Genomic DNA, 24,472 nt, shown 5'->3' with positions numbered 1-24,472 from the left:
AAATTAGAGCCCCCCACTATTAACGTGATCATAACAGAGGTTGTGAACGAAGCCAACTTGGACGTGGAAATGCTCGACGCCCCTGAACAAGGGCATACCTTCGAATAGGAGGAAGACGTCGACATGGAAGAGACCCCTGAAAAAGGGCACCTCTTGATGAGTTAGACCCCCGAATAACTGACTCAGAACCGAATGCAATCCAAATGGAAGAACTTAAAACTTTCTCCGTCAACCCAAAGGACCCCAGTCAGGTCTTGCGAATTGGAAAGACATTGTCCCCCGAAGCGAAAAAAGAAATGATAAGCTTCATGAAAAGGAACTTGGATGTCTTCGCTTGGAAGCACGAAGACATGGTGGGAATAGACCCAAAGATCATTTGCCATCGCCTTAACATCAATCCCTCCTGTGCCCTACATCGGCAGAAAAAACGAGTCCTCAACCAGGATAGGTACGAGGCGCTCGAAGATGAAGTCAATAAGCTTAGCCACAACGACTTCATCAGAGAAGCCATATATCCGAAGTGGATATCCAACTCGGTCCTTGTGAAGAAGCCTAGCGGGAAATGGAGGGTGTGCGTAGACTTCACGGAATTAAACAAAGCATCCCCTAAAGATAGCTTCCCACTGTCGAGAATAGACCAACTTGTGGATTCCACTGCTGGACATGAACTCTTAAGCTTCATGGATGCGTACTCAGTGCACAACGAGATACCCATGTTCTAACCTGATGAGGACGCCACATTGTTCATTACGGACAGCGGACTGTACTGCTACAAAGTCATACCTTTTGGATTGAAAAATGTTGGAGCTATGTATCAGAGGCTAGTCAACATGATGTTTGCCAAACTCATCGGCCAAACCATGGAAGTCTACGTGGACGACATGGTAGTTAAAAGCCTTCAAGCGAACGAACACGTAAGTCACCTCAACCAGACCTTTCAGGTTCTTAGAAAATATAAAATGAAGTTGAACCCCTCAAATGCACTTTCGGGGTGGCTTCGGCTCAGTTTTTGGGATACATTGTGAACCAAAAGGGAATCGAAGCAAATTCGGTAAAGATTAGGGCCTTACTGGAAATGAGGTCACCTCAGAAGCTGAAGGAGATACAGAGCCTCAATGATCAGATAGCCATGCTTAGTCGCTTCATCTTCAGGGCCACTGATAAGAGCCTACCCTTCTTGAAAGTGTTGAAGCAAGGAAATAAGTTTCAATGGACCGGTGAGTGCGAGGAAGCCTTCCAAGCACTTAAGAAAGGTGCCTCTGTTATCCAAACTTGAACCATAATAATCACCACTGCTGTACTTGGTGGTCTCGGACGAGGCGGTCAGCACAGTCCTAGTCAGAGAGAAAACGAACACCAATTACCGGTATACTACATCAGCAAAGGACCATTCCAACCAGAAACACACTACCCGGACTTGAAAAAACTGGCACTCGCCTTTATCACAGCATCAAGGAAACTGAGGTCGTACTTCCAGGCCCATTCAATTGAAGTTCTCACCAACTTCCCATTAAAGCAAGTGCTGCAGAGAACGGATGCTTCGGGCCGCTTGCTAAAATGGGCAATCAAGCTCAGTGAGTTCGACCTACTGTTTCGACCTAGACATGCCATCAAGGGCTAAGCCCTTGCAGATTTTGTGGCTGAATTTACCAAAGCCTCAGAAATGGAAGCGACAATGGAACCAGCTGAGCCCCCAACATGGAACTTGTTCGTGGATTGATCCTCAAGAGAAACTGGCTCCGGAGTAGGGATCGTCTTGGAAAGCCCAGAGGGCCACAAGCTAAATTGCACAATAAGATTCGGCTTCAAAGCCTCGAACAATGCCGTCGAATATGAGGCCCTTCTAGCAGGCCTTAGACTCATGAAAAAAATGCAGGTTAGAAGGCTCCTGGCAAGCGGCGACTCTCAACTTGTGGTGAGTCAGGTCAACGGGAACTTTGCGGCCAAAGACAGTAGCATGATTGCATATTTAAAATTGGTGCTGGACCTAGTTCCTCATTTCGAAAGGTTCGAGCTGATTCGAGTCCCATGCCTCGAGAATACTCATACAGACGCCCTGTCAAAGTTGGCCAGCAACAAAGATTTAGAGCTACTAAAGATTGTCGCCATTGAACGCTTGTCGAAGTCCTCCATCTCCGAAGGTGAAGAGTTGTTATAGATAGAAAGTAACGCATTATGGATGCAACCCATCATGGCCTATCTTAAGGATCAATCCTACCAACTTCGAGAAGCGAAGCGAGGAAATTAAGAAGAAGGGCTGTACACTTCGTCTTACAAGAAGATGTCCTCTACAAAAGAGGCTTTGCCTTATCACTTCTCCGATATGTAGAAGGGGAAGAAACCACATATATACTCAAGGAGATCCATGAGGGAATCTGCGGAAATCACTCTGGAGGAATGGCTCTGGTATACAAAGTACTCTGACAAGGCTACTTCTGGGCAACCATGAAAATGGATGCTTGTCAGTTCGTTCAGAAATGTTATAAGTGCTAGTGCTTCTCAAATATTTAAAGACAGTCTTCTCAGAGCCTCTCCGTAGTTACCAGTCCGTGGTCATTTGCCAACTAGGGCATCAACTTCATTGCTCCACTCCCAAAAGAAAGAGGAAGCCTAACTTTTGCCATTGTCGCCATTGACTACTTCACCATGTGGGTCAAGGCTGAACCTCTTGCCAAGATCATCAGGTGAATACTACAAAATTCATCTGGAAACACATCATTTACAGGTTTGACATTCCCCACTCCTTAGTGTCTGACAACGAAAGACAGTTCGACAACAAGAAGATGCGAGACTTATGCTATGAACTGGGGATAAAGAAGGATTTCTCAATGCCTCATCACCCCCAAGCAAATGGGCAAGTTGAGGCAGTAAACAAAACCATCAAGCATACCCTGAAAATAAAGCTTGACACCTTGAGCAGGGCGTGGGTCAATGAGCTTCCCCACGTCCTCTGGGCCATCCGCACAACTAGTCGAACCGCGACAGGGGAGAAACCCTTCTCAATGACCTACGGAGCCGAAGCCATAAGCCCAATCGAGGTAGAAGTCCCATCGCATCGTCGGATACACTTCAATTAGATCAGAAACGACGAAGCTTGATTGTACGAACTCCACCTCCTTGAAAAAAGGAGGGATACCTCCCAAGTGAAACTGGCTAAGTATCAAAGAAAGATGACCCGCTATTACAACTCCAAGGTCAGAAACGAACTCTTCGGCTGGGGGACCTCGTCCTTAGAAGGGTCTTCCAATCATCAAAGCCAACTGGGTCTGGAGTGTTTGGACCGAACTGGGAAGGTCCTTATCGCATCCGCAAAGAGTCCCGACCTGGTACCTTTGAAATTGAAGACATGATAGGGAGAGTACTGTCTCATCAATGGAACATCGAACACTTGAGGAAGTACTATCAATGATGAACGTATGTTCCGATCCGATTTCCATATTGTCTAATAAGTGTTTGTCATGATCCGATCTCATTTTAATTTCCCTATCTTACTAAGTGTTGAAATTACCTAAGTGAAGGATGATGTAACTTCTAAGTAATGATACTTTAGTTCTTTGTGTCACATCCGTTAATGAGTTGTTACCTCAATTCTTCAATATATTATTAATCCGATCTTCTTTTATCCACTGGTTATTGGTAAGTGGTGCTTAATATTTACTTAAGTGCTTATCATTCATTTACTCAAGTATAGACAATTCAATACAAGAAAAAAGAAGAAGCACTGATACTTGAAAGAAAAACTTTCATTCCATTCATTTCAAACCAAGTTACAAAAGGAAAGCCAAAGCCATCACAAAAATAGCCCTACTCTACTAGGGTGATGTCTTCCACCCCGACCGTCGGTTCTTCCTCTGGGGCCTCTAGAGCTTCCTCGGCAACCCTGTCAGGCCAGCCTCCAGTAGGCCCACCGAACTCTGCCTCCAAGGAGGATATTTCCAAAGTCGGGTGGACCTCCTTCAGCCTACCCAACAGTCCTTGGGCACTCCAAGAGACCCAATAGTTAGCGAAGTCATCATACAGGGGGTGCTCCTCGAAATGGTCAATGAAGTTCTACACAGCTACCTCTCCCGCCAACTTCAGATCCCCCTTCAGCGAGGCAATTTCTTCAGCTTGGGCCTCTGCCTGCTGTTTCAGCTCAGCCTTTTCCTTGTTGGAGGCCTCCAGAGCTGAAGTAGCCAGGCCGTGGTGCTCGTTGGCGTGATCAATTCGCCTCGTCAGAGCAGCCACCTGGCACTCAGTTTCGTGCAGCTCCTTCTTCAGCCTCTCAACATCAACATTGGCCCTCATCTGCTGGCCCTCAGCCTCCTGCTTCGCCGACTCTACCTCACGACCCAGACCTCATTCCCGTACTGCATCGCCTTCTCGAGGTGCTTCGCCAGGTCAATGTTTTTGGCCCTCGGATCTTTGATTAGGCCCTCCAGCTGAACACTTGTGTTGAGGGCCTTGGCTATGCATGCAATGTTGGCCACCATGAGATCTTCGGTAGTGCACGAGGCAGTGTGATCCTTCTACTCCTCAGTCCAGTACTTATTATGGACCACTGCCAGTGCTGCCATCTGGGGAGGAAGAGCCTCCATCATTTCTTTGATTGGCTCTTCAGTGTTCACACCCAAAAAGTTCACCTCCTTTGTGGGACGGGCCATTTTTCTTCTCGGCTACCTCGGCACTTGAGATATGGGAACGGATGAAAGTGGAGCTTCAGCCGAGGCAGTAGAGGTGGCAGGGACAGCCACGGAAGCTTCAGCAAACTTCTCCCTTAGGGCCATCCCGATTGGGATTGTTGTCTGCCTCAAGGCTGGGGTTGGCCTCGCCACGGTGGGCCCCTTTGAAGAGCCCGCAGCTTTCTTGTCTTTCCTCAGCAGATTCGCCTCAGGGTCTTCTTCGACGTCCTCATCCACCTGAGGCTGAATCCTCTTAGTGGCATCAACCAGATCCTTCATCTGCTTCTTGTAAGTAGATGAGGAGGTCTTCAAGGCCCTCGCCTCGACCATCATCTTCTGAATTGCCTTGAAGTCAGGCCTCAGAGGCCTCTTCTTGTTGAAGTTATCTGTAAAGGAACAAACAAATTATTATAAGCATGAAGAGGTCGAAAAACCTACGCGACATGTCCACTTCATAAATCTACCTTGGGAAGCCATCAGGTCGTGTGTTACGAAATGAATGTTCTTCCTGATCAGCTCGTGATATAACCTCTTCTTCGGGGGCAGCTAGTAGACAATGCAAATTATGTCGAAGTCGTCTGTGGATATCTCACATCGAGGAAGGGTACCTTCAAAAAAGCAAAGAGCAGTTAGGATCCGAACGGAAGAAGAATAAATAAAAGTGCAAGCCAATAGTACTCACTAAGTGTGGAATACTTTGTGTGGGGACCGTAAGAGGTGCCAGGGGGTCCCCCTCCGTTGTATCCCATCTCCCGACAGTCCAGCACCATGAGCTCTTCCATTCTTTAATGGAGCTCGGGAGATCGAGCATGAATAGAGTATGGGAACCTCATGAGGTCAGATAATGCCACTCCCTAGTCTTGTCCCCTCCAACTGCTACCTTAGGGATGTATAGGGTCTGAAAAATCGAGAAGGGCATCTCTACCCCGAGCGACACCTCCTTCCATAACATCCAGGACCCCACCATTTGGTTCTAAGAGTTCGGGTTCAGCTGGGTTGGAGCTAACCCATACGACCTCAGCACTAGCCTAAAGAAGGGATAGAGAGGGAGCCTAAGTCCAGCCCTAAAAAGTGCCTCACTCACGGCCACACACCCCGGCCTAGGATAGCATGCCCACTCATCAGGCTCCGGTAATATCAGATCTACACTATCAGGTATCATATATTCAGCCCTAAGTCTACCCAGATCAGCCTCCTTCAATTTCGATGGGTAATCTGAAGCCCCCAGTGTTCTGTTGTATCTACCCGGCTGTCAGGCCTTCTCCAAGTATTTTTCCCCCCCAATATCACCTCGACGACCTCGCTAGGCATTGGTAAGATAGGCTCATCCACCCTCACCACCTCTAAATCCCTTCCCGAAGCCCCACTACCATCCGAAGCCATTGCAGAATAGAAAAATGTGAAAAAACTTGGGAAAATACTTACTGAAACTTAATAAACTGAGGGACCTACTGTCGGAAAAGATCAACACCCAACGTGAAATCGTTGGAAATTGGAAATGTGGCCGGAGAACGATTTTACAACGCCGAAAAACGCAAGAATTTTGAGAGGAAATGGATTTTTTGATTTCGCAAAAGTGAAAAACTGCTAAAATCTCAAGTTCGCCTTTTATAGAGCGTCCCAACTAATCTCCACCGTTGAATTCAAACACAATCAATCTAGACTGTCCATCGCATCATAAATCTGAGCCGTTGATACGAAACGCAAGATTTGATCTACGTCCAAGATCAAGCTGTGACCCTCACGCTCGCATAAAACGCGTCGCCTCGATCACCATCAGCCGTTTATTATTTAAGTAGCCGCAGCAGCCTTGTCTGGGAATGGGCATCACACCCAGCTGTCGCCTTGAAAATGTACGACAACTGTCAAATCATTTCACGTCATAAATGTTCGCCTTAGATCGGAATCATCAGCTTTACAAAGTTTAGACGCACCTGACGCGGAGTCCCCTGTGGGTCATCACCTCGGTAGCTGCATTCCTTCTAAGCTTTACAAAGATTTGGCCATCTCCCAACGTGTCGTCTCCTGTGGGTCAGTGCACCAGTGGCAGATGAGCTCTCCACTCAGCTTACAAAGCTTAGATACACCTGACGCGGAGTCCCCTGTGGGTCATCGCCTCAGTAGCTGCGTTCCTTCTAAGCTTTACAAAGATTTAGCCATCTCCCAACGCATCGTCCCCTATGGGTCAGCGCACCGGTATCAGACGAGCTCTCCGCTCAGCTTACAAAGCTTAGACGTGCCTGACGCGAAATCCCCTGTGGGTCACCGCCTCGGTAGCTATGTTCCTCCTAAGCTTTACAAAGATTTAGTCATCTCCCAACGTGTCGTCCCCTGTGATTTAGCGCACCAGTGACAGTTGAGTTCCCCACTCAGCTTACAAAGCTTAGGCGCTGTCGACGCGGAGTCCCCTGTGTGTCACCGCCTCGGTCATGCATTCCCTCCTAAGCTTTACAAAGATTTAGCCATCTCCCAACGCGTCGTCCACTATGGGTCAGTGCACCAGTATCAGATGAGCTCTCTTCTTATCTTACAAAGCTTAGACGCACCTGACACGGAGTCGCCTGTGGGTCATCGCCTTGGTAGCTGCGTTCCTCCTAAGCTTTACAAAAATTTAGCCATCCCCCAACGCGTTGTCCCTTGTGGTTCAGCACACCGGTGGCAGTTAAGCTCCCCACTTAGCTTATAAAGCTTAGACGCTGCCGACGCGGAGTCCCCTGTGTATCATCGCGTCGGTCATGCATTCCCTCCTAAGCTTACAAAGATTTAGTCATCTCCCAAAGCGTCGTCCCTGTGGGTCAGTACATCATTGGAGGATGAGCTCCTTCCTTAGGCAGCAACGAAGCTTTAGCGCCTCAGTCAACAATGTGTCCCGATCTTCAGCTTCACAAGCTTTAGCATTTCCCATGCATCGTCTCTGTAGGTCATCGCCTCGGTCAGATATGTATCCCGATCCTGAGCCGCACAAGGCTTTGGCCTTTTCCCAACGCCATCTCTTCGGTGAACACAAAAATCGATCCAAAAGCTTTCGGGCTATCTACACACTTCGCCCTTCCACACCAGTTCTCTATCACAAACCAAGGCAGACATACTCGATCGGAAAAACAAGTCTACCCATAATATAAATATTTATGCCTAAACTTGGGAGGACCACTGTTACGCCTCTATCTGAACCACTTCGAAAAGTTTACCACTGCACCATACGAGACATCTACCACCAACCCGAAGTGGTTTCGAAGTGACTCCACCACCAATGTCCGCGTGTTGCTAACGCACTGCGATGCACAAAACAATTCTACCGAACCAACCTAAGTGTCCTTGATGCCGAAGCACAATGCACTTCGAGGTTCTCCTTCCGCTGCTACTTTCAGAAAGAGATCTGTGTCAAGATCCTCTCTACCCCCAAGGCTTAATTGATTTTACTTCTCCAAAGGTCTAGTTGATGTGATATATCAACTTTATTTCAACTCAACTCAGGAGAAGTTATTACCCTCCCACACTATGGATGAGGCTTATTGACTCCTATGAGCAGACGTTTCACACTGTTAGATGCATACATGTGTCCCACATCTAACAGTTCTCCTCACTTATAAATGTCCAAGGTTTGACAAAAGGAAAAGGTAATGAAACTCTTGTAATTTAGCTCTCCATAACAAGAAAATATATATAATCTCATCCCCACCCTCTTGCACAACTCGGGCAATGTTCCGATCACCGGATACTAATTTGACCATCGGAGTGTATGTGACCGCCACCACCCCAACTGGTTCCGGGCGTGTGCGTCTGACTGTATGTTGATTGTGCACAGAGAGGATCACGTGGAGCAGCTACCGGTTGGCCACGTAGGAGGTCCAATTCGCAAGGTCAACAGTAGACATAAATGCTAAACCAAAAAAAGATTGCAATATACATCATTTGACCAAATTTAAAATTGTTTGAGGGTGATTTTAGTATTGTAGGGAGATATGACTATGAATGGGGATTCTATGTTTTAAATTTTTGTGTGGATTGTTTAAGGCTAATATGATGAAATTAGGTGAAAATTTTAAATTATGTTTCGTTGTTTGAGAATGGGTATTTAATGAGGGACATTGAAGTGACCATGGGCAAAAAAAAAAAAAAAAAGGAGGAAAATAAAAGGTAAAAAAGAAAATAGAGAAGAAAAACTATCTCATTATGAAACGTATTTTCGTAGCTTTTACGACTCGATTGATTAAGCTTTTAAGGGTATCTAAAAATCTAGTGTCCTAAAATCATCTAACTTGGAAGTCATTGGCCTAAAACTTGCTAAAAGAATTATTTAGAAAGTTTAATGGAGAGAATTTTGCACATAAGATAAATAATAATAATTATTATTATGTATTTACTTTTTACATATCTTGATTATATCCCAAACACTTATTTGAGAAAATTAGATTTTTGAAAAAGGATTCTTAATCTAGTTGAGATTGGAGGTAGAAGCAATTAAAATTTGGAAAATTCTTATTTATTGAAGTATTGACATGCGATTGTTAGATCCATCTAAACTAGAGAGGAGATGAGTTAATATAAAGATTTAGCCTTTGATCACAAACTAAGAAAAGATTTAAAAATAATAAGTTTGTGGTTGTATGAATCTTACGAGTGATGAAAGTAAAATTTGACCATTGAGGGTCGGGAAATAAAAAAAAAACTTGCGAGTTTGTAATGTTTTACTAAGTCTTTAAACACACACACATCAATTTTGCATTGAAAAAGTAAATATTGATTTTGTTAATATGACCCTTAAACTATTTGTAGATTTTATATAATGATTCCAATCCTACGACAAAATGACAGATTATCTAACAAAAACCTTTTGCATGTTTGTGTTAATTAGATTATGATTTGTTTGAAGGCAAACAAATGTTTAACCAAATATTTTAACAATTGACAAGTTACAACATAAGTAACTCAACCAATGTTTTAATTACTATAAAATTTTATCTTTAACATAATAAACCTTTTAAACCATGAAACATACAAGTTACTTATCGATCTAAATCCTTCAAGAATTTTGCAGAGTCGACTCAATGGAATGAAATATATTGTAACCGTATTGAAAATAAAACTTCATTTATTGAGATAGCTTTCCCCAATTTTACACAAAATAAGACTATAAAGTTTCGTAATACAATTCAATTTATTACAAACCATTTCATACATCATCTCACAGTGCAACAGAGAACAAGGCAGTCTAAAGAAGCCCTTCTAACTGCTTTCTCGAAAAGTCCTCTTTAGCCGTGGCCTTTTGGACGTCGTCCTCGATTCTTTCGCCAACGAGTTTCATGGCATTCACCCGTTTCTCGGCGTCTTTAAAGCGCTCTTGTGCAGCAACAAGCTCAGCGCGCCTTTTTAACATCTCCTTTTTCGATGCACCAAGGACAAGTCTGCTGTTCGCTTTCGCCTCCTTGAGCAACAGCGTCTTATCATAACACGCTGCAAACTCATGGACCTTTGCTAAATGCTGATGCAGCCATGCTACATCTATCTTGGTAGCCTCTAAATCCGAGACTTCGTCATCCAATACTTTAAGTTCAGTTAAAATGTCTTCAACATCATAATATTGAAGTCGTTTAACAACATCAGATACGATATCAAGTAAAGAAGCTCTTACGGTTGTCGACTTGTACAAACAATTAGCTGCAATATCACCGTATTTTGAAAATACGGCCTCAAGTACGGATATATTATTGGCCTTCACTTTGTAGCCTTTGAAATTAACCAGCTCATTATCACCTTGCATATTATTCTCCAGTTTCTTCTCTTTCTCATCTTCTGACCTGCACGGATTACAAGTGATATGATAAATAGCTCAAAAGGTTTCTACATAAGGACTAATGCATAAATCCTCGTACGTAATATTGACGCAACATAGTTACCTCGTAGATGGCACTACAAGTTCCAATGGTTGTCCCTGTTAAAAATGTTCAGGTGTAAAGTTAACTGCTTTGCGAACATAATTAAACTTCAAAGCAATCACAGATTGCCTTCAGCAACAAGTTATTAGCTGCAAATATATCTTCATGTCACAGGCTCTCAAAGCTACATAGGATTATTCCCATGAATAATCATTAGATTCCATTTACGGCTATCATGAAATAATTATATAGCATAGTTCACTGAAAGAAGTCCTGGAAGTATCTACCACTACAGAAAGAGTAGAAGCAACTGATGCGATGCTGGACAGGGAGCAGACCTCCCAGGAAAGTTCTAAAATAGATATTATGTCATAAAATGTACATTTCTCAGATTCAATACTTGTATAGATAGTAAGAATCCGCTCTCGAAGATTCGATACTAGTATAGATGGTAAGAATGTGCTCTCAAAAACTTCTCAAAGCAAACAAATACACTTCCATGTGCACCAGAGACATTTGCCTCCAATAATGCCAACTTACCTTGAGCTTCTTCCTCACATGCCAATGAGATTCCATGTCATCATCACCCGTCCTGCATATCAGCAAGCCATGAAAGTTATTAATGGGTCCAAAAGTATTGATGAGACTGTGTGGGTCCTACGAAATGTGTGGTTAAAATTAATGTTTGACTTTGAAAAGCAACTTTTTAGCAATTAAAAAGGTAACCCAATAGGGGCTACAACTGCTGTCAAAAAGGTATGTAATAATCATGTAATTTCCGTAACACTTCCAATTCATCCAATAAATTAAATAGTGTTGCCAGTTCTACTCATTAAAAAACAAACTTAATACCTCAAACAACTGTATTTGGTAAAAAATGTTTATTATGACTATAAAGTCATCGTAAAAAGCAATCACTCAAACAATAAGTTTTATATATGATATGAAATCCTAGAAAAGGAAAATTATAAAAATAGAACATCAAAGACATTGATGAAAATACAAAACTTAAAAGGGCACAGAAGTTATGATATTGTTAGATTATATGTCAGTAAAACCCGATAATTGCAGGACCCATCCCAAACCGGACAAGAATTACCCAACTAATCAAGTAAATGGACCCCGGGGCAGGTGCTGCCGGGGGGGGGGGGGGGGGACCTNNNNGGGGGGGGGGGGGGGGGGGGGGGGGGGGGGGGCGGAATCATTGTGCGAAATCGGGTATGGGAAACACGATCCCCACTCCGCTACCCGGCCCGATTAAAGTTTATTCTAAATTTAAGTTTTTATTAAACAAAAAGAAAAGAATTATCATCATTTCTAAAGGCAAAGGGATTTCTTCTTAACAAATTGGAAAAGGTACTAATTTTCACCGATTAAAGATATACAGAAAAAAGCAAAAAATAAAACGAACAAAAAAAATTAAACGGAATCGTAGATGTGACAAGGGACCCACCTTGTCCCACCCAGCCCCGCCTTAATTGCGAATGGGGACGAAACAAGCTCACAAAAATACTCTACAGGACGAGAGATGGAAATGGGCGACTTGCACCCGCCCCGCCCATTGCCATCCCTATGAATAATAGATCCATAAAGCTTTGGCTCAGGCACCTTTGCATCCACCATCATTGTCATCAGTTAAGATATTGTGTGTTTTATGGAATTTTCGGTCTTGGTATCAGCTAATAAGAATGCTATCAATTGATGAGTGAGCTGGTCGATAATGTACAGATTACCAAATCTTACCAACTCTTTAATAGATCAACTATGAAGCTGTGGCAATATGAAATCTGTAGTGGTGGATGTACGTGCGTGAAAAAACTAAAAAACTCATTGAGACTTGGCATGTTATTGCCACACGTACACACCCCTACCACTGCTTTCAGTTCCTAAATCTAAAATGCTCAATTCATCGCAGATATGCATAAATGCAAATTGCCAAGTGTACCTGTAAAGCGTCAATAACATGTGTGCCAGGACACAAGTGTGTGTAGAGAGAGTTTTACTCATGTCTGACAATAAATACTAGGATACGGTAACAAAACACGTTTCTGATATTGTGTAATAAGCCCTTGTTTGAGCCACATTATTCTAAAAAAATGCATTTTTGAATAGTGTATTGATAGGAAATGTGTGGTTAAAAATAAAGAAAAGTTTCGGATTTACGTGTAATTATTTTATTAAAGAATGTGTGGTTGAAATGATGTCAAATCATTGTTTAAAATGTATTTTTTCTAAAAAATGTGGCTCAAACAGGGCCTAAGTACTGAGGTGTTCCATAGGTTTCAGTTTCACAGCTATTTTAAGCAATTTGAATACACATTGACACCAGTTTATCTTCAATATAAAGAAAAAGGTACACATTGTAGCTGAGCCTATGATCCCACAATTAGAATTTTATGAATCAAATATTAATATCTGTGCTAGCATAAGGTAAAATAGCCAAGGAACTTTGATCTATATTCCTGCAATTCAACATATCATAACCCTATAGTTACAGCCTCAGATTTCCCATGATACCTGCTATCATTTGCAGTTCGAAACATGGGTAACAATAGTAACTATATTCCCCCAAAAAATATGCTTAAATAGCAATACATTTGTTTCAAGAGAGAAACTTGTACAAAATCAATGGTCATGGCCAATAATTGAAGACACTTACACATAAGCTGAAGCATGAGCTGGAGTGCCTGTTTTTTGGTTCTGTTGTAAACATAATTACACATAAGCAACTGACAAATTTCGAAGAGGCAAGAAAAAACAAAGAAAGGAAAGATGGCAGAATCTAGGGATTGCTTACAACCGTTCCCCTATGCTCCTTTCTTAGGTCCAACATTTCTCCGACGCCATTAGTATAAACCACCTAACAGAAGATGTCGGTAAGCAGATAATGAAGCCAGAGGATACTAAGTTCATGGCTTATACATTCCTTCATACAGGAGGTGGGGAAGGGACCAAAAGGATTAGATACTTCGGATTACATTCAGGAATGCATAAAAAATACTCTGCAGTTAAAATTGCTGTCCTAGCTTAGAGAGTCATCTTACCAAGTGCTTCTTTCCTGAATGGTCATAGGAAGCAACAACCCCCTCACGACACCTGCAAAATAGAAGTCAAGCGAGAACTAATGAACAGAGATCTTTTTATTGGGAAAACTTCATCGAATATCCCTTGATAATTAGAGCCCAGAGCACTTGGCGGGAGAAAAAGGGCAGTGGTATAACAAAAAATGATGCATGTAAAGTAACAGGATGTATCATTAACTAAAAAAAGCAAAACAACAGATATCTAGAGCAGTCTGGCAGCATTCTAGAGCAGTCACCTTTTGTCTTTAGGCCACCAAACCTTAACTTTGCAGCCAATCAATTCCTCGCCATGATCTTTGACATCTGTAGCCAATTCGGGGATCCTGAATGTAAGAAAATTATTTCAAGCGAGGGAAGAAGACAATGGCTCGTATGGTTCCTAGAATTCTGCTTTTCACAAGTTAGAGAGCATAAAACAGGGATAATCAAATAGACTGCACAGTAACTCGAGCTAATGCTACTGGGACAAATAAGGTTGATGTGGCGATGAAGATACTCAGGCTTGAAGAAAGGGTCACAAGTTCAAATACTTGTATACTCTTTTAAGGTCGTTCATGATATTATCATCTTCCTTGACAAACCCCCCACTATGCAAAAAAGAGTGTTTTAGCTGATTAAGTTTCAAATGAGGAATAAAAAACTCAAACAAAAATGTTAGGTTTACTTCAGTTTAGCAATTGCAGGACTGTATTTTAAGAAATTTAAAAATTTGTGTTGTATTTTGGCAGAAGAGAAAGGTTAGGAATAGCTTCTCACTTCTATTTCCAATGTTGAAATCCAAGGTTGAAACAAAACCTCAAGGTAATGTTAGTATCAAATTCAAAAACATTTCAGGTAAAATCGGAAAGTATATATATCTTCTAGCCCTTTTCCTTTTCTCATAACATGAAAAGGGAAGGAACAAAATTCAGATGACTAGCAAGATATACAAATTGGGTTCTCCCAACATTTCTTTCCAAGTGTGAAAATTGTAGCCAAAATTATTTAAAATACATATGAAAATTAAAGGCAAAGCCTAATATATAACGACACTTACATAGAAGATGGAGCATGGGCTGAAGTGCATGTATTTTCCTACAGTAAACATAGGAGTAAACATAAATGTGTATTGAGAAAGAACAATCCAAAGAAGAGAAGGATACTAAATCAAGAGTTGCCTACTTGATCAAAAGAAACATCTTCAACTGGTTCCCTTTTCAAAATTTTTTCAACGCTATTGGTATAGACCACCTACAGGTGGTGTTGAAATAAGCAAAAGCAAAAATAATAACATTGTAGGTGATATAAAAATCCAGACTTCATAAATTATATGCCTAAATATAAAACAGTGGCAGAAAGATTGAACTACTAGCATAAAACTTTAACTACATTCAGCCCTTGTTTGAGCCACATTATATTCCTAAGAATGCATTTTTGAATAGTGTATTGATGGAAAATGTGTGGTTAAAAAATAAAGAAAAGTTTTGAATTTGCGTGTAATATTATTTTATTGAAGAATATGTGATTGAAATGATATCAAATCACTGTTTAAAAATATATTTTTTTTGAAAAAATGTGGCTCAAACATAGCCTCAATTACAAAAGAATTATCACCAGCCATTAAAATTACTGGCCTCACATCCTACCAAGTTTTTCTTTCCTGAAAGACCATAGGATGCAGCAACCCCATCACAGAATCTGTAAAACCGGAATTTGAATTATGAAAAATGTCCACGATTACTATTATTCTATTTGAAAACTACAGAAGAACGAAGTAAGTTGACACAATTTCCAAGTTCAACTGGAAATGCCAAAAGAAAACAGGAGTGCTATATCAAAAAATTAAGCACGTTAAGAAATATGACAGTTAACAAGAAACTATAAACAGCGATTTAACAGAAATGACTACAAGGAAGATTTATTCCCTAACACTTACTTATTGTCCTTGGGCCACCAGACCTTTACCCTGGAACCAACTAATTCCTCACCAGAACTTTTGACATCACTAGTCATTTCCATTTGCCTGAAGTAGTCAAACAATAGAACTGCAAAAAAGGAGAAACGTTCTACTCTTAACAAGCGGAGCAATTTAAGTGATGGAAACACAAGAATTAGAATGTATTGTCCCTCAGATTAATACATCTGACAAATTTATGTTTGATGCGGAAATAGAGATACTTGGGCTCCTAGCAAAATGATGTACTCATCCTTTATTATCCTTATTAAGAATATCACCTAAGCCTATAAGATGTTATGCTAAACCACACAGCAAGAGTGGTGGCTTCTGCACTCCGTTAAATCAATAAACCATGTAAAACTCTATAAGCAGATCTTTGACTCGTCATATACATAGAAGAAAAGAAATTTCAGATAATGGCATTTTTGGAAGCAATATCAGAAAAAACTGCAACACTACAGGGCAAAACACTAATAGGAAGAGGGAAGTAAACAGAAGTTTTTAATTCAGAAATGACACATTTCAGTAAGCAAATGATAGGAAACAGTAGCGAAATCAGTACACAAGCATAATTAGGGAAAAAATTGTACAAATTGATTTTTATTTAGGGGAATAGGAGATGGAAATAGCCCCTTCTAGACTTATCGTTCTCCTCAGTGAAATCAAAGATCTCTTCAGAGCCTTGAGGTTATATCTATCAAATTTTCAACATCTTGGGTGAACTCGAAATCTCAAAACTTTAATGGAAATAAAATGAAAAAGAAGATCAAACTTTAATAATTTCTGTATATAAGTGCCAAAATTGCACAGATATAATTTTGGAAAATAGCATAGCTGCCACAATTTTTTATTTTATTATTATTTTTTTTTTAAAAAGAACCTGAAAGATGAAAACAAAATGCAATACATATCATAGATTGATCTTAAAAGGTGGAAAATAAAAAGAAATTCTTGAGCTGAATACACATCAGAGCGAATTGGTGGCATACCTTTGACTGTGACGGAAACACTGACGACAATTTGTCCCTGAGAAATAGGGAATTATGAAAAACAAAATTCAGGCAAAAAATCTGAAATAGATAAGCGCGTCGATCAGTTCCTGATAGTGACTGCTATTTCCATGGAGAGTATGATTAAGCCCTTCTTAGATATTTTTTAAAAACTTTTCTTTTCGTGGTAAATGTGACATATATTTAACCCCGTTTGATTTTCATAGGGCGTTGTAACTCATTTTCATGTAAAAATATATTTTAGAATAATAAATTAATAAAAAATATGTGATTAAAAAGTGAGGAATAATTTTTTTATTTACGTGTAATAATATTTTAATAAAGAATGTGTAGTTGAAAAAAAGAAAGAGCAAAATGTATTTTAAAAAAATGGGTACCAAACGAGATTTTTGGCCACAAAATTAAAAATATAATCATTATCCATCACATCAATTCATTATGCTCCGGTTTGTTTTCCATTCTTTCCTCATTAAAATGAAAAATATGATCGTTATTCATCACATCAAGCTACCAAATATGAATTTCTATCTCTTGTATATGATTCATAACGACTATATTTTTCATTCTCATTTTTATAAAAATGGGAAACAAACGTCCCCCCAATATTTGACTTTCTATGTCTTGTGTTTTCATTCTCATTCTTACAAAAAAGAGTACCATACGAGCCTAAGGGCTCATTTTAAATATTTTAAGAAAAAGTTCAAATGAATTTTCAGGATATAAACTCTTTGATCTTCCATACAATTCAGGAATTTCCCTTCTCAATACAACGTCTCTTTCTTTTTCAAGCGCCAAATCTCCGACAGCAGATCATTGTCGTGTGGCTTCGCCGCCTCCATCCTTCATCGATAAAGGGTTATCGAAGATGAGTACAAATAAAGCCCTACACCTATAAAAAAAAAATCTCAAACTTCATTTCACCAATAAAATCCCCAAATGATTGAATATTATAAATCAAGAAATGAAGCAATAGCCACAAGTGAGAAAACTTTAAATCTGAGGCTCGGAGAATTGCGAAAACAATTGGTGGTTCTCTTCATATTCTGTTCAACAATTGAAAGAATGTCAATTTTTTCTTTTTTCTCAACAAAAAAGATAGAGAATTTCATCATGTGTTGAATATTTGCAAACCTCGTTTTCTTTAATTTGCACTATTAACTTGTTGGGGATTGATTAGATTATTATTCATTTTCAAGTTTGATATATTTCATTCACCGTTGGAGCAAAAGATATCATTTCCCATATATAAAATATGGGCATTGCTTGATGTACATAATTTTTTGTACATCTAGGTGTCCTCTGCTCACATCGGATGAGGTTTACTCGAATATTTTATTATGGTAGACCCCATCCCATGTGAGTGTAGGACATCTTTCTGTACAAAAAATTATGTACACGTAGATTTATCCATAAAATATTTTAGTAATATAGTTATAAAACAACATTGTTTTGCAAAGTCCTCTCTCTCTCTCTCTCTCTATATATATATATATATATATATATATATATATATATATATATATATACATCAAATTATATGAAAAATTGAAAATTGGTGACATATTCATAGGAAAAATAAATCCATAAACGAAGCAATGACCATAAGTGTAATGTTCCAGATATTAGGAGTTGGATTTGTTTCAAAAACATGTTTTTTAAGTACCGAAAACAAATGATTTAAGTTAGTTAATTGATTTATTGAATAAATGAAACTAAAATAAGGATGGAAATGAAGGTTAGCGTACGTTCACAGAGTTTAGCCCTGCAATGTGCTACCCAAAGATCAAGCATAGTTGAAGTATTTTACAGTATTTCCTAAACTCATTCAAGTATAATATAATAAGATTTCGAATGGACGCTCAACACGCATGCCAAAAGATATTCGTAAGTACAATGAATACAGCACACGAAAAATGGCATATTTTATCAAATTGACATTCAAATGACTTGATTCCAAAGCTAATTAGCACAACGCATAGGGCTTTCATAACCTACTTGTCTCATTCAATAATATGCAAAATTTGGTTTTCAGTGATAGTTTTATAAAATTTCTATTTTACGTTTTCAAATGTCCAAATCCACACACCTAATCATATATTCATGTTAAAACATATGCTAACATGCCATACTAACATAATTTAATAAACGTCAATTCATATAATCATATAAAATCTAATTTCGTGCCCAATTGAAATACGATTCAAACACAAATAATTTTTTAAATCCATTATCTTAGTCTTAGCATTAAAACATAAGAAGCATATTCAACGTTGGTATTTGATTTGATTTCTCTCCCCTTGGCATCTCCACAATCCATGCAATTTTCATTCATTCACTATCCCTTCTCAATCTAAAAAGTTTTATAAAGTACACGTGAACATAAATCCCTGTAAAAACTTCATAGGTGCATTCCCTTTAGTCAAATATGCATATTCACCTGTAAAATATTAAAAAAACTTCATACCATATATTTCCATGTAGTTGGATTAGCTGTGAAATTTTTAATTTTGAAGAATTCTTGGGATCATAGAAATCTGTTATTGCAAAAGATATTTAACCTTTTACGGTTTATTGCTTGCTATTATATTTATACACATAAAATATACATAGATATTCATAGGGAAAAATCAACTTCCACCATCTACTTTTATTCTTAAAATGAAATGAGAAATTATTTGTCTTGAATAATCAAACTTATGGTAATATTTCTTGTAAATAATCTAAACTAACACAAATTTGAAAGTAAGAAAAGTGAAAATTGAATTCGAGGAGATGTGGGGGGTAAAAAAGTGACATTCCTCTTCTTACTTCCATTTTTATTGAAAAACTGAATAGAAGAGTTATATAATAATAATCATTCTTATATTGAGTTTTTAAGTGAAAATTTGAAGAGTTTTTAAGTCCAAAAATAATCTTATAAGTTTTTTAATAAGAACATCTACATGATGACTTGAGCTTGGGTGGGGATTGCTAGAGAGCCATGTAGATGACCATTGTGCCATATCTTAGGTAGTTGACAGTTTCTTTGATTAAAATTTATTTCAACTAAAATGGTTAGATCTTTGGACTTTTAATCAATTCTATATTTGAACTTTTCTTTTCTTATGTGAGTCAAGCTTCCAAGGCAAAATATTTTATTTTATTTATTTATTTTTAAGTTGACAAAACCAACCGAACCACAACACCTCAAATGAAATTCGTCCTCGAGATTATCTTTGCTTAGACAAACATTAATATTGGATACCTAGCTTTGATTTATGCTTTTATTTCTCAAGTAACATCTTTTATTCCATGATGTAGCAATTAAATCTTGACACGTGTAATTTTTAAGTCCTTAACTTTTGTACTTTTATGTTAACTAAAATAAAAGAGGTACTTGTTGTGGTACTATTTCAGAGCCAACCCTGACAATTCGGAGGCCCTAAGCGAGTCGGCAATCTTGAGGACCCATACTTTGTTTTTCTACACGTATAACAATATTTAAATAAAAAAAATCTATATTTAAATGAAAAAATTGTACAATCTATAATATGGAATTGTTAAATAAAATATCACTTACATTCTGAGAGATTAGGCTAGCATCATATTTAGTCTTTTCAGGTTTTGAGATACAAAATTAGTAATCAAATAACTCAAATCAAATTTTTCTGACATTTTTTTTTCAATAGAAATCATAACTAACACGTTCAACCTCTCTTGTGACATGGTTGATTGAAGATAAGATTTAATCAATTTTAACTTTGAAAAACTTATTTCAGCGAAGACGCAACAGTGTCTAGGATAGTCAATAATATCCTCTAAGCGATCCAAACATTAGCAAAACAACTATTCATTCTTTTAATGTAATCTAACACATCAACTGCTCTATTCATTTCTATAGATATTGCTTCCCTTAAAATATTCATCTCAGAAAATAATTTCATTCCATCGATATCGAATACTGTGTTATGCTTCAAATAATTTTCAAGACAAATGCAACAGCACTTCAATGTAGCATCATCGATGGATTTAAGTTTTTCCAAATAAAATAAAAATCCAAAAATATCATCATATTTCTGAAATTGTTCAAATTTATTTTGAAGCAATGATAGAGCTCAATCTACTACATATAAGAAATAATTGACCCTGAAAGATTTTTCAACTGTTTCTGTCATATCTTCACAAGAAATCTCATCAAACTGCTTCTTTCTACGTATAACTCTTTTTTCATGAAATATCGATTCAATGTCAAATTTACTTGTAATCTCTTTAACATCAATCACGATTGATTCAAACCCAGATTCTCTATAGCTTTTGAAAAACGAAATGAACCCTTTTAAATGGTCTATGGCAATGTCAATATGGATGTCCTCTGTTTGCAAATGTTTGCTTACTCTATTAATATTATTCAACACTTCATACCAAATAACCATCACGAGTAAGGATTCAAAATTCTCTATTTCATATGTTGCCAAACACTTCACCTCACTTTTTGTCTTAGGATCATCAACTCTTGCCAATTCAAGTAGAGCATTTATTATTTGTGGAACTTAGAATCTTATTGCTCTAATACTTTCAACATGACTTTCCCAACGTGTTTGAGACAAAGGCTTAAGAGTAAGACCATTTACATTATCTTTAAAAAATTTTCATCTTTTAGTAGATGATGAAAATAGAGTATATAGATTTAGCTTTTGTACAACAAGTAGCAAAATTGAGACTATGACACCTACAAGGATTGTAAAATGCTCTAGGATTTACTTGTAGTAGTCTATTATGTACCCTTTTATGTTTTTCTTTCATGTTAACACCACTATCATATCTTTGACCCCTTATATTATCAATATCAAGTTCTAAATTATTTAACACATTCACTAATTCATCAAAAAGTCCGTTTCCAGATGTATTATCCACCAATAAAAATTCTAAAAAGAATTATTTTACCTTCACTGGACTTGTTGAAATATCAACACACCTCAGTGTTATAGACATTTGTTCTTCGTGACTCAAATCTGGAGTGCAATCAAATATCACAGAAAAGCCCCTAGATTCTTTGAATTTCTCGATGCTTATTTTCATGATCTCACCCGATAGCATAAGTATCAACTCATTCTGAATTTTGTGTCCAAGATAGTGATAATGAATTTCTTTATTTTGAATTCGACGAATATGCTCTTGTATTACAGGATCAAACTCAGCAATTATTTGAATTAAGCTTAAGAAAATACTACTATTTTCTTGGTATATCTTCTCATTATCTCCACGAAACACCAAATTATTTTCTGCCAGAGTTCTAACCACGGATATTATTCTTAATAATACTTGTCTCCAATGTTCTCTATCCTTATTGATTTGTTCCTGCAATTGTTAGAGTTTTAGGGTATTTAAAAAATACCAAAAACTCTGGATTGCACTATTCGAGATATCTAGCATTACTTGAATGATATTATGATGTAAATTGGATATCAGATACTAAAGACTCCAAGTTAACAAGTACATATATTTTTACACTTGGAGGTGCTGTGGTATCATGTAAATCTTCAAAATAAACATATATAGCTATATTAACGATGGAATCTGAATTCATTGCATTAGACAAAGTTGGAGAAGAAGCCATTTACTACGAAACTTTCTAGAAGATATTCCATGTTGAATAAAACCTATGCCTGTGATATGTATGTATTCTGATAGTCAATCAGCAATTCGTAGGGCATAAATTGCTATGTATAACGGTAAATCTCGACATATACATCGTAGACACAATACTGTTAGACAATTGATCTCTACTGATATTATCTTTATAGATTATGTGAAATCAAAAGAGAATATTACGGATCCGCTAACGAAAAGTTTAACAAGAGAGCAGGTCGAAAGTTCATTAAAGGTGATGGGATTAAAACCAATACAGTAATAAAAAAGTTTCCATGTTGGCAACCTAACCTAGTTGACTGGAGATCTCAAGATCTAAGTTCAAAGGGACCACCGAACTGTGAAAAACTTATTACATACTAGGGAGATTTTTACTCCTACCAATTCCCATAATGAGATTTTTACTCCTACCAATTCCCATAATGAGCCAGTGCTTAACTGCAGCGAGATAGGTTAAGTTACGCATTTAATGGTTTCTATATATTAATTTATTCAAGTGGAGTACAGTAGAATACTCTTTATAGAAACCACATATGTGGTTGAGAAGGTACCCCTTCTAAAAGAATTAGGTGAAGATGAATTCTCTAAAAATACTCATGAACCAGGAGGTGTCCAACCAAAATGAACACAAATGTGAGAATCAATTGTGTTTGAAGAGAATTGTGTGACTTCTATTGTCTAGATTTACATGAACGACTGACTGCTCAAAGCAATTTGCTACTGATTGGCTAAGTAAATTCAATAAATTTTACTCGGAAAAGCTCAAAGCCTTTGGCTACTTATCCCGATGCAGTTTTCTTCAATTTTACTTCAAAAATTTTATCAAATATTGTTGTTTGGAAAAGACCGACATATTTCATTTATGTGGGGGATTGTTGAAAAATTATTAGTGAAATGGGTCAACTTTGAGCCCAGTTTTAGTGGGACCCACATTTTAATTAATACGAGACCTAATATATTCACCTTCTACTCCGCGAGGCGATTAACGTGATATATTTATTTGTCGAAAAACATTTACAATTGGATGAAATATTGAATGTCAAAGTAATCTACTTGAAACTATGAATATGGAATAATTTGATTTGCCTAACACTTATCCTACATAGGAAAGTTAGGAAACTTTAGTGTGGTTTATATGGTGTGGAAATTGGAGTTGTGTCCCAACGGTACCAATAGTCTTTGGAAGGAGGAAACCTATATTCTATCGGGTTCGGTTATAAACCCACACACACACGACACCGTTGTCGCCTTCAGGCGGGTTTGGCTTGGCTTGGCACGGCACGAGCACGAGCACGAGCACTTGCTCGTGTCTGAGTCCAATTCGGTTCGTGTTCGAGTACGAGTGGGCTCTTGCGCTATATTAACTTTTTGGAGAAAATTGTAAATAATCAAATTTTTGAGTACTTAATGAAATTTAATTTTTTTGCTTATTTTCGGGTAATTTTTAAGTCTAGATAGTTTGTTAAATAGTCGTTTGTTAACCGACCAAATAATCGACTGTTAACCAATTAAACTGTCCACTGTTAACCGACTTAACAGACACGATATTGTACTCATAGGTCTATTTGAGTTTTGAAGGCTTTTTGAACAGTGAAGACTATTCTGCAGGATGTTAGAATGGCCACGAACAAGTCTATAAATAGCTTGCCCCGCTATCAAAAAAATTACACCATTTTCATTGCAAACATTCTATGCATTGAATCTCATACTCCCTCTCTCTCTTGTTCTGATATTATTTTCAAAGTAAAAACACTTTGATGTGTTCATTGGAACTCTTGTAGATTGCTATGCTGCTTCCATATGAGACGTAATTCGTTCTATCCTAGAAAACGATTGCTGCAAGCCTTTAACACTATTGCAGGTAGCAATTTCGTTTTAAGAAAATATCGTGAAGTCGATGGCTCGAATTTATTTTTTTTGATCCTGTTGGTCATGCCATTACTCTGGAAAAATTACGTTATGATAATTCTGCCAGATTGTTTGGAAGGAGAAACTTATATTCCAGAAACAACTGTTTGCCTTTATACAATATATATATATATATATATACACACACACACACGTGTGGCGACATGGGGGCGAAAAAAGGAAAGAGAGAGATGGGGTTTCTCTCGCTTTGGGCATAGCAGGCCCCCAATAGGAGGCTCGCACGACAGGCTATTAGCTCAGTGGTAGAGCGTGAGACCGAAGCCTCGGTGAACGACGGTCGTAACTATAGTGGTCCTAAGGTAGCGAAATTCCTTGTCGGGTAAGTTCCGACCTACACGAAAGGAAACTA

The 24,472-nt window shown here is 38.2% G+C and overlaps 1 protein-coding gene across 7 annotated transcripts; it reads right to left on the bottom strand.

Annotated features, from left to right (window-relative positions):
* Window positions 1-9,735: 9,735 nt before the first annotated feature.
* On the bottom strand, window positions 9,736-16,690 carry LOC111381756. 7 transcript variants are annotated; one of them, XM_023005567.1, is made up of 12 exons: window positions 16,546-16,690; window positions 15,536-15,644; window positions 15,246-15,297; window positions 14,782-14,850; window positions 14,657-14,694; window positions 13,857-13,943; window positions 13,582-13,633; window positions 13,335-13,397; window positions 13,197-13,237; window positions 11,078-11,129; window positions 10,559-10,593; window positions 9,736-10,459 (listed from the first exon to the last, which is right to left on the bottom strand). In XM_023005567.1, exons 2-12 carry the CDS (start codon window positions 15,616-15,618, stop codon window positions 9,874-9,876), a joined length of 1,158 nt encoding a protein of 385 aa, XP_022861335.1. In that variant the 5' UTR covers window positions 15,619-15,644; window positions 16,546-16,690; the 3' UTR covers window positions 9,736-9,873. The 7 variants fall into 7 exon arrangements, with proteins under 7 accessions (XP_022861335.1, XP_022861338.1, XP_022861336.1 ...); XM_023005570.1 differs by having other exon boundaries at window positions 13,338-13,397; XM_023005568.1 differs by lacking the exon at window positions 16,546-16,690 and adding an exon at window positions 16,147-16,403.
* Between the last annotated feature and the right edge of the window lie 7,782 nt (window positions 16,691-24,472).

This window comes from Olea europaea, unplaced genomic scaffold (genome assembly GCF_002742605.1).
Source record: "Olea europaea var. sylvestris unplaced genomic scaffold, O_europaea_v1 scaffold2367, whole genome shotgun sequence".
Lineage (NCBI taxonomy): Eukaryota > Viridiplantae > Streptophyta > Magnoliopsida > Lamiales > Oleaceae > Olea > Olea europaea.
The sequence above is the reverse complement of the archived record's forward strand: the minus strand, read 5'-3'. Positions and strand labels throughout refer to the sequence as shown.

Excerpts from the sequence above, each read along its gene's own strand:
- LOC111381756 (XM_023005567.1), bottom strand. The coding sequence starts at position 15,618 with ATGGAAATGACTAGTGATGTCAAAAGTTCTGGTGAGGAATTAGTTGGT. Across the intron at positions 15,298-15,535 it reads TGGTGGCCCAAGGACAATAA|ATTCTGTGATGGGGTTGCTG; the intron begins GTAAGTGTTAGG and ends CCGGTTTTACAG. Across the intron at positions 13,634-13,856 it reads TGGTGGCCTAAAGACAAAAG|GTGTCGTGAGGGGGTTGTTG; the intron begins GTGACTGCTCTA and ends TCTATTTTGCAG.